The 17,462-nt window shown below is 38.7% G+C and overlaps 1 protein-coding gene across 1 annotated transcript in view; it reads left to right on the top strand.

Annotated features, from left to right (window-relative positions):
• The first annotated feature begins 8,191 nt into the window (after window positions 1-8,191).
• The window catches only part of PGAP1 (post-GPI attachment to proteins inositol deacylase 1), a 74,525-nt gene continuing 65,254 nt past the window's right edge, over window positions 8,192-17,462 (top strand). Inside the window, exon 1 of the mRNA XM_067741133.1 lies at window positions 8,192-8,449. Within this exon, the coding sequence (XP_067597234.1) occupies window positions 8,303-8,449 (147 nt within the window). The 5' untranslated portion in view covers window positions 8,192-8,302. The remainder of the gene's footprint in view (window positions 8,450-17,462) is intronic.

Here is a 17,462-nt window from a genome sequence, read left to right on the forward strand (position 1 = left end):
CGCCACCAGGGAAGCCCCCACCTTCTTTTATTAAGTTTCTATTTCTGAATGTCAGTGTGGTGTCATACGTCATGTTAGCCTCTTTGACAGATAGAAAGATGGTGGTCCTTATGTTCTGTTAGTTGTGTACCATTAGTCTTTCTTTTTTATTTTTCCTTTTGGTGCCAGGAAAGTCTCTTTGACTTTACTGGGGCTAGTACTAGTTTTTCTAAATAGCCAAGTGTTATGAAGCTCATAGTAATACTAGTTACATTTATTTTGAGTGCCTATTACATATCAGGCACTTTACACAGATATTTGTAATCTTCCCAGCAATCCCCAGAGTAGAATTATTCTTCCTATTTTTCAGATGAGGAAACTGAGGCTCAAAAAAATTAATTTCCCAAGTCATAGAAATTGTGAGTCAGAGATAAAAACGGAAACAGGCCTCCTTACATTAAGCTATTAGTTGAGAAAAGTTCATTTTGAAGTTTGGACTCCTTAGAAACTCCCTCTGCTTCTTATCAGGTCATAACTAATTTAGCATTAAAAAGCTAACTAATCAAGGAAAACAAGATACCCATAACAATTCTTCCTAGAAATGTCAGTTTGCTTCCAGCATCATCTCCCATTTACTGAGATTATCTTAAACAGGAGTTTGTCCCTCAAGTTCAATAGAAACCCTCTGCTCACCCTGTTTTTACCATAAAAAATATTTAAACGTGATTTTTTATCTCGGTAGTCTATCACCAGGACTAGGAGGGGTATGCATTAAGAATTTTGTAGATGAGACACTCATGGTAAGAAAGGCAACAGTAGAACTTTGTGCAGGCTTAGGTTTCTAATACTGCTCTATAAATGACCTAGTGTATGAGTGGCTATTACTTTGGTCTCTATCCCTCTAAGAGGAAACTTAAGAGTCATAAAAACAAATGGTATTTATTTTGCCTTAAAGTTCCTTAGAGAGATTTCTTATATCCATATATATTTGAATACACTTCATAAAATATATTAGGTAGTTATTTAAAATGGATCTATTAATAAGATTAGTCATAATACTATATCAAACAGCGTCACAATATTTCATATATATATGCATGGTGATATTGAATAGAGAGAACTCTGGTTAAATTGACGCACATTTAGCTAAAGTTCAAATAACACTTAACACCTAAGTTTGTCTGCTATCTCACCATTAATCACAGTTCTTGACCAATGTCTAATGAGTTTGGAAAATCAGAAAATCTGCATTGGCCAATGTTAATATTCACAGGTATAGAATATTGAATCTGGAATATTGAATTGGAACCTTCTAGCCCAGGGATCAGCAAACTATGGCCAAGAGGCCAAATTTGGCCCACTGCCTGTGTTTATAAATAAAGTTTTATTAGAACACAGCTATACTTATTCATTTACCTATATTGTCTATAGGCCCATTCATGTTACAACAGAAGAGTTGAGTAGTTGTGACAGAGACTTTACGGCCCACAAGGCTGAAAATATTATCTGGCCTTTTACAGAAAGTTTGCTGACTCCTGATTTAGTCCATCCTCCTCAATATACAGATGAGGACACATTTCCAGATCCTTTGCTAATATTTCTATAGGTCTTATCAAGTTCCATACTTTGCTTAAATATATGAACATGTCCTTTAGCCAAAACTCACCATCTTTTCCTATGTGCCTTACTGTTCTCAAGATAAGTACATGTTTGTTTCACATGTTGGTACTGTATTCTCTTTTAATATAAAGACTTTTATGTTAGCTAAGGTAAATTTCTGGATTAATATTTTATTCTCCAAGTCTTTTTCAAAAACTTTTTCAAATATTAAGAGTTGTTTTACAAAAAGTAGTGTACTTTGGCTATTAGCATTTACAATTAAAATGTGTTTGAATACCACAAATTCTGCATTTCATAGTAAAAGACCCAAATGTGGCTAAAACCTTTATTTAAAATATAGGGTATTAGTAAATAAATAAAAAATATTTCTTCAAAAACACTTATGGAAGAATACCTCCAATTACTAGGCCCTGTACTGAGCGTAGGTATTAAAAATGATCAAGACCCTTGTATAGGCCATGCCTTTGAAAAGCTGGAATCCTTTGGGGGAAATAGACATATAAGTAGAAAACTGATGTAAGGAAGCCCCCAAACAATGATATGAATCATTCGTTCCCATTAGAGCTATTATCTGAATTTCAGTATTCATTATCTGAAAATATTAATATGCCATCTAAAGCCTCTTAAACTGTACTTCCATTAAAGCAAATTTCTATTGTGCACTTCACCCCAAAGAGAATCCTCTGGATTGAACTACATTTTTTTTTGCTTTTTTTTTTTTTTTGGTTTTTTTTTTTGCGATACGCGGACCTCTCACTGTTGTGGCCTCTCGCGTTGCGGAGCACAGGCTTCGGACGCGCAGGCTCAGCGGCCATGGCTCACGGGCCCAGCCACTCCGCGGCATGTGGGATCTTCCCGGACCGGGGCACGAACCCGTGTCCCCTGCATCGGCAGGCGGACTCTCAACCACTGCGCCACCAGGGAAGCCCTTTAACTACATTTTTAAATAGAGGAATATTGCTTTTTATTCCCCCAGCTTTATTGAGATATAATTAACACATAACGCTGTGTAAATTTAAGATGCAAAATGTGTTGATTCGAGAGGAATACTGCTTTTATAAAACACATAGCACCACTAGGTAAGATGACAATGCTAAATCAAAATTTTGTTATCTATAGCTATCTGTATTGTTCCAGATCATGATTTTTATCCACAGTAGATACAAATATGTAGAACAAAGAACAATGTTATAATGGTATTTTGCTCTGTTGAATGGAAATCCAATTATTTCCCCCTTGACTCCTATCATTTTTTTAATCCTGTCCTCTCTCTCTTTCTTATTTCTTTAAATAAAACATTTCATCCTAGAAGTCTTTATCCTTTTCCTAGAAATTTTCATTACTTACTTATATTATTCCCACGAAATGTTAAATCTGAGATCAATAATTTGAACATTTGACAGTTTTGATGCAAAAACATATTGTTATTCAGCAAATGTACATAGTACTTTATATTCAAAAGGTATTCTTCATCCTTGTGAATGAGTTTAACTCTCTAGGAGAAAACCAACATGTAACCCAAGAGATTAAATTTTTTGCCTGCTTTTAATAGCAAGAGATGCACAAACAGAATCAAGAATCTGAATTCCAAGGCTGAGTTTATGTTGCCTTTCCTTCTGCAGCAATGGAGACTGAACTGGTGAAAAAAGGGTAATCAGGTGGAAAATCCTTACTTTGTTTTTGATGATCTATTCTCTGTTTCCTTGGAAACAGAGCTGGCAGCCACAGAGTTGCTGGCATTATGTTTTCTTTTTAAGCTTTGAAGCATCAAAGAAGAAGGTGAGGTTTTATGACTGTAATTCATAGAATCTGAGTTATTGTCAAGTAAATTAAAAACAGGGCTTCCCTGGTGGCGCAGTGGTTGAGAGTTCTGCCTGCCAATGCAGGGGACACGGGTTCGTGCCCCGATAGGGGAAGATCCCACATGCCGCGGAGCGGCTGGTCCCGTAAGCCATGGCCGCTGAGCCTGCGCGTCCGGAAAAAAAAAACACACAAAAAACCCACATTCATCTTTTTGGGGCTTCCCTGGTGGCGCAGTGGTTGAGAGTACGCCTGTCAATGCAGGGTACACGGGTTCGTGCCCCGGTCCGGGAGGATCCCACATGCCGCGGAGTGGCTGGGCCCGTGAGCCATGGCTGCTGAGCCTGCGCGTCCGGAGCCTGTGCTCCGCAACGTGAGAGGCCACGACAGTGAGAGGCCTGTGTACCGAAAAAACAAACAAACAAAAAATACAAATATTATTGAATGCCTATTACATATAAGGTACTAGGAGGTAAAAACTAACACGTTTGAGAAAAAGTTTTAAACCAATTGAGGGGAATAAATCTTAGTTTCTAAGAGCCAATCTATTATATACATATTTTTTAAGAAAAAGAGGAAATAAAGCCTATTTAAAAACCTATAGTGTGAGTGTAGTACATTGAGGTCAGTATAATTTATTGAAATTAATTTTAGAAAGAAAATAGATTCCCACACCAAACAGCATGATTCTTTCTTCCTGTATTCAAAACTAGATAATACGGGGGTGGTTACCATGTGTTGAGAGGACAGTTTTTGCCTCCTGTAAATAAAACAGACAAAAGCCAAGGGGAGCTTAAGCAAATCTAAAATGTTTCCTAAAAAACTGATATATTAATGAATTTATTAAATATTTCAGTCGACGGGTAATTGTCAAATAATTATAATATGGTCATTTCCTTTATGAAAGTTGCATTAATTTAAGTTTAAAAAGCCATACCTTTAAAAGCCCTGACTGAGATGAGAAGGCAAGAGTTACAGGCAATAGTTGCAGGGAGGATTTTTCTTTTTCTTTTAATAAGAGCTAATGCAAATCAAAACCACAAAGAGATATCACATCTGTCAGAATGGCTATTATCAAAAAGACAACAAACAAGTATTGGTGAGGTTGTGGTACTGTTGGTAGGAATGTAAATTGGTGCAACCACTATGGAAAACAGTATAGAGGTTCCTCAAAAAATAAAAATAGAACCACCCTATGATCTGGCAATTCCACTCCTGAGTATTTATCCAAAGAAAACAAAAACACGAATTCAAAAAGTTATTTGTACCCCTATGATCATTGCACCATTATTTACAGTAGCCAAGATATGGAAGCAACCCAAGTTCCCATCAATAGATGAATGGATAAAGAAGTTGTGGTACACACACACACACACACACATGTGTGTGTATGTGTGTATATATATATGTATATATACACACACATGTGTGTGTATGTGTGTGTGTATATATATATATGTAATGGAATATTACTCAACCATAAAAAAGAATGAAATCTTGCCATTTGCAACAACATGGATGGACCCAGAGGTATTAGGCTAAGTGAAATAAGTCAGACAGAGAAAGACAAATACTGTATGATTTCATTCATATGGAATCTAAAAAAGCAAAACAAATGAACAAACATAACAAAACACAGAACCACAAATACAGAGAACAAACAAGTGGTTGCCAGAGGGGAGGTGGGGTGCAAGGATAAGAGAAATAGGTGAGGGAGATTAAGAGGTACAAACTTCCAGTTACAAAATAAATAAGCCACAGGTATGAAATGTACAGTGTAGGGAATATAGTCAATAATAACATAATGTCTTTGTATGGTAGAGATGGTAACTAGACTTATCGTGGTGATCATTTTGAAATGTATAGAAATATCAAATCACTATGTTGTACATCAGGAACTAACATAGTGTTGTAGATCAATTATACTTCAAAAACAAACGCACAGAAGAAGAGACCAGATTTGTGGTTACCAGAGGCTGGGGTACAGGAAAGGGGAATTGGACAAAAGTAGTCCAAAGGTATAAACTTCCAGTTATAAATAAGTACTAGCGATATAACATACAACATGATAAATATAATGAACACTGCTGTATGTTACCTATGAAAGTTGTTAAGAGAGTAAATCCTAAAAGTTCTCATCACAAGGAAAAACACTTTTTTCTATTTAATTTTGTATCTATATGAGATGATGGATGTTCACTAAACTTATTGTGGAAATCATTTCATGATATATGTAATTATGGGGTGCACCTTAAACTTAAAAGTGCTGTGTCAATTATATCTCAATAAAACTGGAAGAAAAAATAAAATTAATAAGATCTAAGCATACTTATATGTTTCAGGGGAGAGAGAAAAGAATTAGAGAGATTGACAGAGACTTTAACCTGATAGAACGAATTTCCTGAAGAGAAAGGAAGGAATGGGAACTAAAACACAACTAGAGGGATTTGCTTTTGATGTCCTCTAACGACATCGTAATAATATTAATGCTTACTATGTGCCAAGCATTGTTCCAAGCACTTCAGATGTATTAACTGAATTAGGACTGGATGGAGATAATGAACCTGGAAATGAAGAGTTGAAAGAATGTGCACCTGAAAATCAAAATTATCACTGTGAATATGAATATGAAGATAAAATTATGTACTGATAATCTGCTAAAAGAGAAAGAAAAGATGGTGTAGGCAGCCTAAAAAGAGGTGGTTTGAGGACTAGGAGAGGGAGTTGACCAGAAACATATAAAAGTATTTCTGAACAGTAATTCAAGTGACTGTGTCATTTTCTCCAGCAGTGCTCAGATACACTGGTGTCAGAGCTCAGAGCCAGACTATATTGACCCAGGGTTGGACGTTTATAAGCAGAGTAGGATTGAAAGACAAGAGTTCAGGAAGTCGACAGCACTGGCAGAGGGTGGTTAAGTGATGCTCTGGGTTAGGTTAGACATGAAATGAAGTGAAGCCAGGAGGGGGATAATAATAGGAAAAAAGAAAGTAAAAAGGTAGTGATAGAACAATTACAAACATAGAGTCCATTGAGTCTCTCTCTTACTCCTTTCTGAGTGTACCATCAAGGCAGCAGGTTACCACAACTCATGAAAGCCACCAGAACAGTAAGCTCTGTCATCTTCAGGTTCAGGGGTTTCTCCACGGAGCAGAGTCCTCGGGAAGGATAAAATCCTTGCTTCTCAAAGTGCACTTGACTGACCAGCATCACTAACATCACTCAGGAGATGGTCAGAAATGCAGAATCTTGGGTTCCACTCCCAAACTGAATCAGAATCTGCTTTTTAAAACAGAATCTCCAAGTGACTCATATGTACATTAAGTTTAAGAAACACTGGGATAAACAGATGAGAGTGTAGCTTCACCCTTGGTTTATTTGTGCTGAGCGTGATACGCTAGGGGAAACAAGGCGCAAACATCCTGCCTGTGATGTTCTTGAGATCCCAGACTATTGAGTATTCCCTTTTTAATGTATAATTTAAATCCTTTCTCAAATGACTCCTGATGCCCTGCACAAACTCCTCCCTAATTCCACCCTGGACCCCAGGTGCTCTCATATCTGAACATCACAGTATCCTATGAGATAAACTATAAGCTTCCTTTTATTTTTAAAATTATTTGATTTTATGTATCAGCCAAATTTCCTGTGCACAGAAAAATTACTAGAAAATCAGCCCAAGGGAAATGAAATTCAGTCAGTGCCAAAAATAATCCTCAGAAGAATTCGGCAGTTAGCTACACACACGCACACACCCCATCTGCTGTTGGGTCAGCTTTAGAGGGTGCTACCGTGTCTTTCTAACTCCTAACAGACACTGTTTTGAAGCTGCTATATGTGATTGTGAATGGTTTTTGAGCTGCTTTTTACCCCCTTTTTGTGCAACACCAAACCGAAATTCATCTAAATGAATTAAGTCACTTGAGGGAGTCTGAGTGGAAGCTTGAGCGAATTTGCCTCCACATGTTAATGTGGAACCAATTTCCAAAGAGGTGGAGGAGATTCTGAGGAGTAAGGCAAGTCAGCGATAAACGGATCACGCAGTACCTATCGGGAGCATCAGTGTTAATGAAAAATTTGGTAACGTTAAAGACTAACGATGCTTTTTGTGATTCAGGCTTTCATCTTATACCAAGACCAGAATCTCGTCGACCTGCTGGTGGTTTTTAAAGAGTCCGTGCTTTTAAGCGCTGTTACCTACTGGGCCGGCGTCGGCGGTCAAAGAGGGGAAGGAAAATGCCATTTGTTCCCTGTTTAAGCTAACTGGTCCAGAGAGCTGTGAATGTGCTCCACCACCGCTGGGAGAACCGAAATCGCGGAGGCCTGAGGCGTTTCAAAATGGAACGGTTAGGGTTTTTAAGCTGCGCAGGAGAGATGTTCGCGACGTGACAGCTGATGGTCTCCGGGCTCTGATGTCCCCCCTCCCGGTTGGCTCACCATCATTAATCGCCTCCTCGTCTCCAGGTTAGCGCCCCCGACGCCCACCCCCAGCCCTTCCCACTCCTCGCTTGCAGGACCCCGCGCTCCGCCCATCCTTCGCTAGTACCCCCCGCCCCCCCTTCTTCTTCTTTCCCTCCAGCCAGCCTCTCATTGCCCTTCCCTCCCCTTTCTCCTTTTCCTTTTCCTCACGCCCTTCCCTCTCTCCCCTCACCCTCCAACCCAGCCCACTTCGGTTTCTCCCTTCTCGGCCCTCTCATTCGCGCTCCCCCAGCAAACGCCGCCTCCCTCTCTGCAGGCGGGAGGCGAGCAGAGAGGCTACGCGCAGGCGCACTGCGCGGCGAGCCCGCGGGCTGGCCGGGCGTCCGCGCACGCGCGCGTGCTTGGACTTAGCTCCCAGGCTGGCAGCCGGGCGTTCTTCGGCTCCCTGAGTCAGGGCTAGGGATCCCGCGGCGGCGGCGGCACCATGTTCCTCCACTCCGTCAATCTCTGGAACCTGGCGTTTTATGCCCTCATGGTCTTCATGGCGACCCTGGGGCTGTGGGACGTCTTCTTCGGATTTGAGGAAAACAAGTGTAGTATGAGCTACATGTTTGAGTATCCGGAGTATCAGGTGAGCTTTCGCCCTCCCTTCGCTGGGCGCTCCGAGGCTCGGGCCCCTCCAGCCTGGCCCTTCTGTGTGTTTCCCCTGCGTCGGCTCCCCGCGCCTCTCCTGCCCCCTTAGCCCAATCTTGTCCCCGCTTGCTTCGACCTGGAAGACTCCGCAGCCCCCCGCGGCCCCTTTCTCCTGCCCTTTCTCCTGCCCTGTCCTCTCTCACGGTGACCCCACCGGGCATGCTTCCCGCCCCCCTCGAGGTTGCTGCCCGGTTCCTTCGCGGTCCCAAATCCCAAGCACAGGCTCATCAGAAGGGCCGGGCCCAACGCCCCTCATCCCCAGAGATTCAGCTCCAGTCCCTCTCCCCAAACCCAGACCCCCATCCTCCCCGCCTCCCTGCCTTAACAGGTGCCCCGGGCACTCCTTTGCTTCCCACGCGCCGAAATTCTTCCCCTCCCGCCCAGGTGTTTGCGCGTCAGCTCTCGCTTTTCTAGAAAGGAACCGAGCTTCTGCAGAGCGTGTACTGGCTACACAGTTCCCAGGGTTGCCTTAGAGACTTAAGGGGTTTACGTCTGAAAGGCTAACCTGATGAGTAAATAAATGGGGAACTAGCGCAGTTCTCTCCTGTGAAGGTTTTGCGGAGCCCTCTTGTTTTGTAGGTCGTGGGTCGGTGCGTGTGCATGCATCCTGGTTGATGCGTGTCGCCCCTTACCAGTTGCATACAAAATCTATTTCATGGTGTTATTTTTGTTTTCTCAACTGTGTTTGCAATTGAAGAGAGACCCGGCCCTTCTTTCTCTTCCTGTCTCCGCCCCCACCTCTTTCGTTCCATTTTGGATATTTTCAGTCACAGTTGCTTTATCAGTTCAGCATAGTAGACGCTAGAATTTCATTCATGACCAGCTGTAAAAAGAGATGGTGACAAATTGCACAACCGTCCAAAGAAATTTCTTCCGAATCATTCTTTTCTTTATAAATGCATCTCCTAATTATGGAATATGTATTGTAATGATAACTCCCTACCTTAGAAGTTTGTGTACTATAATACATATTGATACAATGCATTTAAAACCATAGCAGATTTATTCTTTGAGGTGAAGGATGCATATCCTGATTGTTTCCGTGTACAGGTCATTATGAAGGAGCATATTATTTGATTATCCCGCTGTTATTTAGATCTTAAAACTACTTAAGGTTTAAATTGCTGAACAGCATCCTTTCCCATGGGCAAAATTCGAATTTAGATTTCATTTGTTTTGAGATCTTCACCTTGGTTTTGCATCAGTGCTTATGAGGAAGTGGAAGCATTTGATATCAGATGCTATTGAAGGAGCACATTTTAACATGTTACAGTTGTCTCTTAATTTCTAAATGAATATGCTGGTTTATGTTTATCAGAGGCCACATATAGTTAAATATATGGGCTTTTAGTTTAGGTTTTTAAAAAGACTGAAAATAGAGCCCTTATAATCGCCTTTCATTTTTCTATGGTTTAATAATTAGGAAACTCCCAATAGATTGAAGTAGGTCATTTTAGTTTTGTACTGCATTGAAGAGTTTGGTTAAAATAAAATCATTTTGGAACAATACAGTACTAATTCCCGTTTATTTTTGGATTACCCACAATTATTGAAACTATTTTAATATTTGCAGTAGTAGAAATCACTTAGTGTTGGGAACAAAGCATATGGACCTCACAGATACATTTCGTGCCTCATAAAATTGACTGGAAAGACACAGAAAATTAGTGTAGCTAATGCAAAAGAGCTATTTGGGTTTTTTGGTGTTGTTAGGTAGTCTTATTTAGTTAATTTTGCTGTTTTGAGGTTTTACACTTCTGTGAATAATATGTTAGCACAGTAATATTACAGTGGCAGGAGTTTTTGATACACATTTTCAGTAAATTTTTATTTTTGTGATGTAAAAAGTGTTTATTCACTACAGTATTTGTCTTTGACTCTTAGTCTTTTTATTGTGCACACTAGGTTGAGTTATTTTACAAATACAGTTAAAAACTGCCTACAGAAATGATTCATTTTGAATATAATGTGAGCTTTCTGGATAATTGGGGTCAGCCAATTAAGAACCAATGGTTTGTTAAAAGTGTTCTAAACATGTTTTTTATATTGCTTTTAATTATATTTTATAGTAAGCTCTAATTGTTCACAGGTTGGTATTCAGCATATGGGATGTCCTGGTTGTTGGGTTTTCTTCTCTTTCTTGATGCTTTTCTTCTTTTTTACTGCTCGTTTGCATATTCTTTAGCAGAATTTTAGAGGCACTTGAAAGGTTAGTTGAAACATGCTCAATTTTATTCTCCATTTTAAAAATAAAATGTGGGACAGGAATTTGAAACTCTGAAAAAATTGTTTGAATTTTAAATTGTTTGAGTATCTTTATTAATCCTCTACCTTTAGTTTTCCTAGACTCACTTATTCAGAGTTAATTGAACATCTCACACACCTACCAGGCAAAATACACACTATCCTTTAAAGCTTCTTGCCTTATTATGACAGCAAGGCAGAGCTTGTATTTGGTAGCAAACAGTTTTAGGCAAATTGTAGAATTCGATAAGAAAACATCTGTGCTGTGTTTTTTCATGCAACAGTTTGTTTGGCTCTCTTTAGATATGTGACCTGACAATTGCCCTCTGAAAGGAAATGTTGATATTGGGAAATATGACTCATATATTTTGTTATTAAGTATGATGTTTATTTAGCATATAATTTATTTCATGACTTCTCTGTGTAGATATATTCTAGATCCTGGGTATGGGTGAGAGGGAATTAGAGACGAATCACACCTTGTGCCTTTAAATTTATGCTTTTAAAATATAATGGGGGGAGACAGGAGTGAAATGGATAAGTAAAATATAATGTGTTAAATGTTATAATTTCACTGTAAGAGAGTGTGTACGAGGCTCTTCACAGAAGAGAGCAGCCGTGTTCGTCTCGGGTAGTCAAAGGCTATCGAGAAGAGGTTGTGCACTGGGCAGTGGAGGGTATGTATACAGTTCACAAGGTGCAGAAACAAGAAAACTGCAGGAATAAAGAACAGCATTTGTGAAGGTGGGTATACCAGGATACATTCCATAAGTAATATTTATAGTATGTTATCATTTATATAAAAAGGAGAAATAACCTAAAACAAATTTGCCTGTATTTGTATATATGTAAAATATTGGTATTTCTGGAAGCACAAACATTGCTAACATTGGTTACCTTCTGGGTAAGGAACCGGATAGCTAACGAACCAGGGGTAGGAGAGCCTTTTCAGTATATACTCTGTTGAATCTTGAATTTTGGAACATATTAAAAAATCTAAAATGTGGCATGTATAAATTATAAGGAAATAGGTAAGAATAATTAGAGTGAGGTTTTAAAGAACCTCTCTCTTAAGTGTTTATCATCTGTGTATGCAGTGAGGAAACACATAAGGTGTATGTCTTAACAAGGTTATTTCTTGACAGCAGTATGGACTATGGATTGTTTAATTTTTGGGAAGGAGGGTTCTCATTTAAAATAATATAAAATAATTTAAAATATATTGGAGTCCTGTTACTATAAATGTGTTTTTTTAAAACCCTTTGACCCTCTTCTGTATCTTTCATCATTATCCTTTTCGTATGCCTACATCTTTTCTGTCCTCAATCTAGTCAATAGCTTTACGGTGGTGTGTTAGTGTCTGCTTTATAACAAAGTGAATCAGTTATACATATACATATGTCCCCATATCTCTTCCCTCTTGCGTCTCCCTCCCTCCCACCCTCCCTATCCCAACCCTCTAGGTGGTCACAAAGCACCGAGTTGATCTCCCTGTGCTATGCTGCTGATTCCCACTAGCTATCTATTTGACATTTGGTAGTGTATATATGTCCATGCCACTCTCTCACTTTGTCCCAGCTTACCATTCCCCCTCCGCATATCCTCAAGTTCATTCTCTAGTATATCTGTGTCTTTATTCCTGTCTTACTGCTTCAGGTTCTTCATGACATTTTTTTTTCTCTTAGATTCCATATATATGTGTAAGCATATGGTATTTGTCTTTCTCTTTCTGACTTATTTCACTCTGCATGACAGACTCTAGGTCCATCCACCTCACTACAAATAACTCAATTTCATTTCTTTTTATGGCTGAGTAATATTCCATTGTATATATGTGCCACATCTTCTTTATCCATTCATCCGATGATGGACACTTAGGTTGTTTCCATCTTCTGGTTATTGTAAATAGAGCTGAAATGAACATTTTGGCACATGACTCTTTTTGAATTATGGTTTTCTCAGGGTATATGCCCAGTAGTGGGATTGCTGGGTCATATGGTAGTTCTATCTGCAGTTTTTTAAGGAACCTCCATACTGTTCTCTATAGTGGCTGTACCAATTCACATTCCCACCAACAGTGCAAGAGTGTTCCCTTTTCTCCACACCCTCTCCAGCATTTACTGTTTCTAGATTTTTGATGATGGACATTCTGACCGGTGTGAGATGATACCTCATTGTAGTTTTGATTTGCATTTCTCTAATGATTAGTGATGTTGAGATCCTTTCATGTGTTTGTTGGCAATCTGTATATCTTCTTTGGAGAAATGTCTATTTAGGTCTTCTGCCCATTTTTGGATTGGGTAGTTTGTTTTTTTGTTACTGAGCTGCATGAGCTGCTTGTAAATTTTGGAGATTAATCCTGTCAGTTGCTTCATTTGCAAATATTCTCTCCCATTCTGAGGATTGTCTTTTGGTCTTGTTTATGGTTTTCTTTGCTGTGCAAAAGCTTTGAAGTTTCATTAGGTCCCATTTGTTTGTTTTTGTTTTTATTTCCATTTCTCTAGGAAGTGGGTCAAAAAGGATAGTGCTGTGATTTATGTCATAGAATGTTCTGCCTATGTTTTCCTCTAAGACTTTGATAGTTTCTGGCCTTACATTTAGGTCTTAAACCATTTTGAGCTTATTTTTGTGTATGGTGTTAGGGATTGTTCTAATCTCATACTTTTACATGTACCTGTCTAGTTTTCCCAGCACCACTTATTGAAGAGGCTGTCCTTTCTCCAGTGTACATTTGTGCCTCATTTATCAAAGATAAGGTGGCCATATGTGTGTGGGTTTATCTCTGGGCTTTCTATCCTGTTCCATTGATCTATATTTCTGTTTTTGTGCCAGTACCATACTGTCTTGATTACTGTAGCTTTGTAGTATAGCCTGAAGTCAGGGAGCCTGATTCCTCCAGCTCCGTTTTTCGTTCTCAAGATTGCTTTGGTTATTCTGAGTCTTTTATGTTTCCATACAAATTGTGAAATTTTTTGCTCTAGTTCTGTGAAAAATGCCAGCGATAGTTTCATAGGGATTGCATTGAATCTGTAGATTGCTTTGGGTAGTAGAGTCATTTTCACAATGTTGATTCTTCCTATCCAAGAACATGGTATATCTCTCCATCTATTTGTATCATCTTTAATTTCTTTCATCATTGTCTTATAAATTTCTGCATACAGGTCTTTTGTCTCCTTAGGTAGGTTTATTCCTAGATATTTTATTCTTTTTGTTGCAGTGGTAAATGGGAGTGTTTTCTTGATTTCACTTTCAGATTTTTCATCATTAATGTATAGGAATGCCAGAGATTTCTGTGCATTAATTTTGTTTCCTGCTACTTTACCAAATTCATTGATTAGCTCTAGTAGTTTTATGGTAGCATCTTTAGGATTCTCTATGTATAGTATCATGTCATCTGCAAACAGTGACAGCTTTACTTCTTCTTTTCCCATTTGCATTCCTTTTATTTCCTTTTCTTCTCTGAATGCTGTGGCTAAAATTTCCAAAACTATGTTAAATAAGAGTGGTGAGAGTGGGCAACCTTGTCTTCTTCCTGATCTTAGAGGAAATGCTTTCAGTTTTTCACCATTGAGGATGTTGTTGGCTGTGGGTTTGTCATATATGGCCTTTATTATGTTGAGGAAAGTTCCCTCTGTGCCTACTTTCTGCAGGGTTTTTATCATAAATGAGTGTTGAATTTTGTCGAAAGCTTTTTCTGCATCTATTGAGATGACCATATGTTTTTTCTCCTTCAGATTGTTAATATGTTGTATCACATTGATTGATTTGCATATATTGAAGAATCCTTGCATCCTGGAAAACCCCACCTGATCATGGTGTATGATCCTCTTAATGTGCTGTTGGATTCTGTTTGCTAGTATTTCGTTGAGGATTTTTGCATCTATGTTCATCAGTAATATTGGCCTGTAGTTTTCTTTCTTTGTGACATCCTTGTCTGGTTCTGGTATCAGGGTGATGGTGGCCTCATAGAATGAGTTTGGGATTGTTCCTCCCTCTGCTATATTTTGGAAGAGTTTGAGACGGATAGGTGTTAGCTCTTCTCTAAATGTTTGATAGAATTCGCCTGTGAAGCCATCTGGTCCTGGGCTTTTGTTTGTTGGAAGATTTTTAATCACAGTTTCAATTTCAGTGCTTGTGATTGGTCTGTTCCTATTTTCTATTTCTTCCTGATTCAGTCTTGGCAGGTTGTGCATTTCTAAGAATTTGTGCATTTCTTCCAGGTTGTCCATTTTATTGGCATAGAGTTGCTTGTAGTAATCTCTCATGATCCTTTGTATTTCTGCAGTGTCAGTTGTTACTTCTCCTTTTTCATTTCTAATTTGATTGATTTGAGTCTTCTCCCTTTTTTTCCTGACGAGTCTGGCTAATGGTTTATCAATTTTGTTTATCTTCTCAAAGAACCAGCTTTTAGTTTTATTGATCTTTGCTATTGTTTCCTTCATTTCTTTTTCATTTATTTCTGATCTGATCTTTATGATTTCTTTCCTTCTGCTAACTTTGGGGTTTTTTTGTTCTTCTTTCTCTAATTGCTTTAGGTGCAAAGTTAGGTTGTTTATTCGAGATGTTTCCTGTTTGTTAAGGTAGGATTGTATTGCTATATACTTCCCTCATAGAACTGCTTTTGCTGCATGCCATAGGTTTTGGGTCGTCGTGTCTCCATTGTCATTTGTTTCTAGGTATTTTTTGATTTCCTCTTTGATATCTTCAATGATCACTTCGTTATTAAGTAGTGTATTGTTTATCCTCTATGTGTTTGTATTTTTTACAGATCTTTTCCTGTAATTGATACCTAGTCTCATAGCATTGTGGTCAGAAAAGATACTTGATACAATTTCAGTTTTCTTAAATTTACCAAGGCTTGATTTGTGACCCAAGATATGATCTATCCTGGAGAATGTTCCATGAGCACTCGAGAAAAATGTGTATTCTGTTGTTTTTGGATGGAATGTCCTATAAATATCAATTAAGTCCATCTTGTGTAATGTATCATTAAAGCTTGTGTTTCTTTATTTATTTTCATTTTGGATGATCTATCCATTGGTGAAAGTGGGGTGTTAAAGTCCCCTACTATGAATGTGTTCCTGTCGATTTCCCCTTTTATGGCTGTTAGTATTTGCCTTATGTATTGAGGTGCTCCTATGTTGGGTGCATAAATATTTACAATTGTTATATCTCCTTCTTGGATCGATCCGTTGATCATTATGTGTGTCCTTCTTTGTCTCTTCTAATAGTCTTTATTTTAAAGTCTATTTTGTCTGATATGAGAATTGCTACTCCAGCTCTCTTTTGGTTTCCATTTGCATGGAGTATCTTTTTCCATTCCCTCACTTTCAGTCTGTATGTGTCTCTAGGTCTGAAGTGGGTGTCTTGTAGACAGCATATATATGGGTCTTGTTTTTGTATCCATTCAACCAGTTTGTGTCTTTTGGTGGGAGCATTTAATCCATTTACATTTAAGGTAATTATCGATATATATGTTCCAATTCCCATTTTCTTAATTGTTTTGTTTGTTATTGTATGTCTTTTCCTTCTCTTGTGCTTCTTGCCTAGAGAAGGTCCTTTAACATTTGTTGTAAAGCTAGTTTGGTGGTGTTGAACTCTCTCAGCTTTTGCTTGTCTGTAAAGGTTTTAATTTCTCCATCAAATCTGAATGAGATCCTTGCTGGGTAGAGTAATCTTGGTTGTAGGTTTTTCTCCTTCATCACTTTAAATATGTCCTGCCAGTCCCTTCTGGCTTGCACAGTTTCTGCTGAAAGATCAGCTGTTAACCTTACGGGGATTCCCTTGTGTGTTATTTGTTGTTTTCCCCTTGCTGCTTTTAATATGTTTTCTTTGTATTTAATTTTTGACAGTTTGATTAATATGTGTCTTGGCGTGTTTCTTCTTGGATTTACGCTGTATGGGACTCTCTGTGCTTCCTGGACTTGATTAACTATTTCCTTTCCCATATTAGGGAAGTTTTCAACTATAATCTCTTAAAATATTTTCTCAGTCCCTTTCTTTTTCTCTTCCTGTTCTCAAACCCCTATGATTCGAATGTTGGTGCATTTAATGTTGTCCCAGAGGTCTCTGAGACTGTCCTCAGTTCTTTTCATTCTTTTTTCTTTATTCTGCTCTGCAGTGGTTATTTCCTCTCTTTTATCTTCCAGGTCACTTATCCATTCTTCTGCCTCAGTTATTCTGCTGTTGATCCCATCTAGAGTATTTTTCATTTCATTTATTGTGTTGTTCATTGCTGCTTGTTTCATCTTTAGTTCTTCTAGGTCCTTGTTAAATGTTTCTTGCATTTTCTCTATTCTACTTCCAAGATTTTGGATCATCTTTACTATCATTATTCTGATTTTTTTTTCAGGCAGACTGCCTATTTCCTCTTCATTTGTTAGGTCTGGTTGGTTTTTATCTTGCTCCTTCATCTGCTGTGTGTTTTCCTATCTTCTCATTTTGCTTATCTTACTGTGTTTGGGGTCTCCTTTTTGCACGCTGCAGGTTCGTAGTTCCCGTTGTTTTTTGTGTCTGTCCCCAGTAGCTAAAGTTGGTTCAGTGGGTTGTGTAGGCTTCCTGGTGGAGGGGACTAGTGCCTGTGTTCTGGTGGATGAGGCTGGATCTTGTCTTTCAGGTGGGCAGGTCCACGTCTGGTGGTGTGTTTGGGGGTGTCTGTGGACTTATTATGATTTTAGACAGCCTCTTTGCTAATGGGTGGGGTTGTG

This window comes from Pseudorca crassidens, chromosome 6 (assembly GCF_039906515.1).
Source record: "Pseudorca crassidens isolate mPseCra1 chromosome 6, mPseCra1.hap1, whole genome shotgun sequence".
NCBI lineage: Eukaryota > Metazoa > Chordata > Mammalia > Artiodactyla > Delphinidae > Pseudorca > Pseudorca crassidens.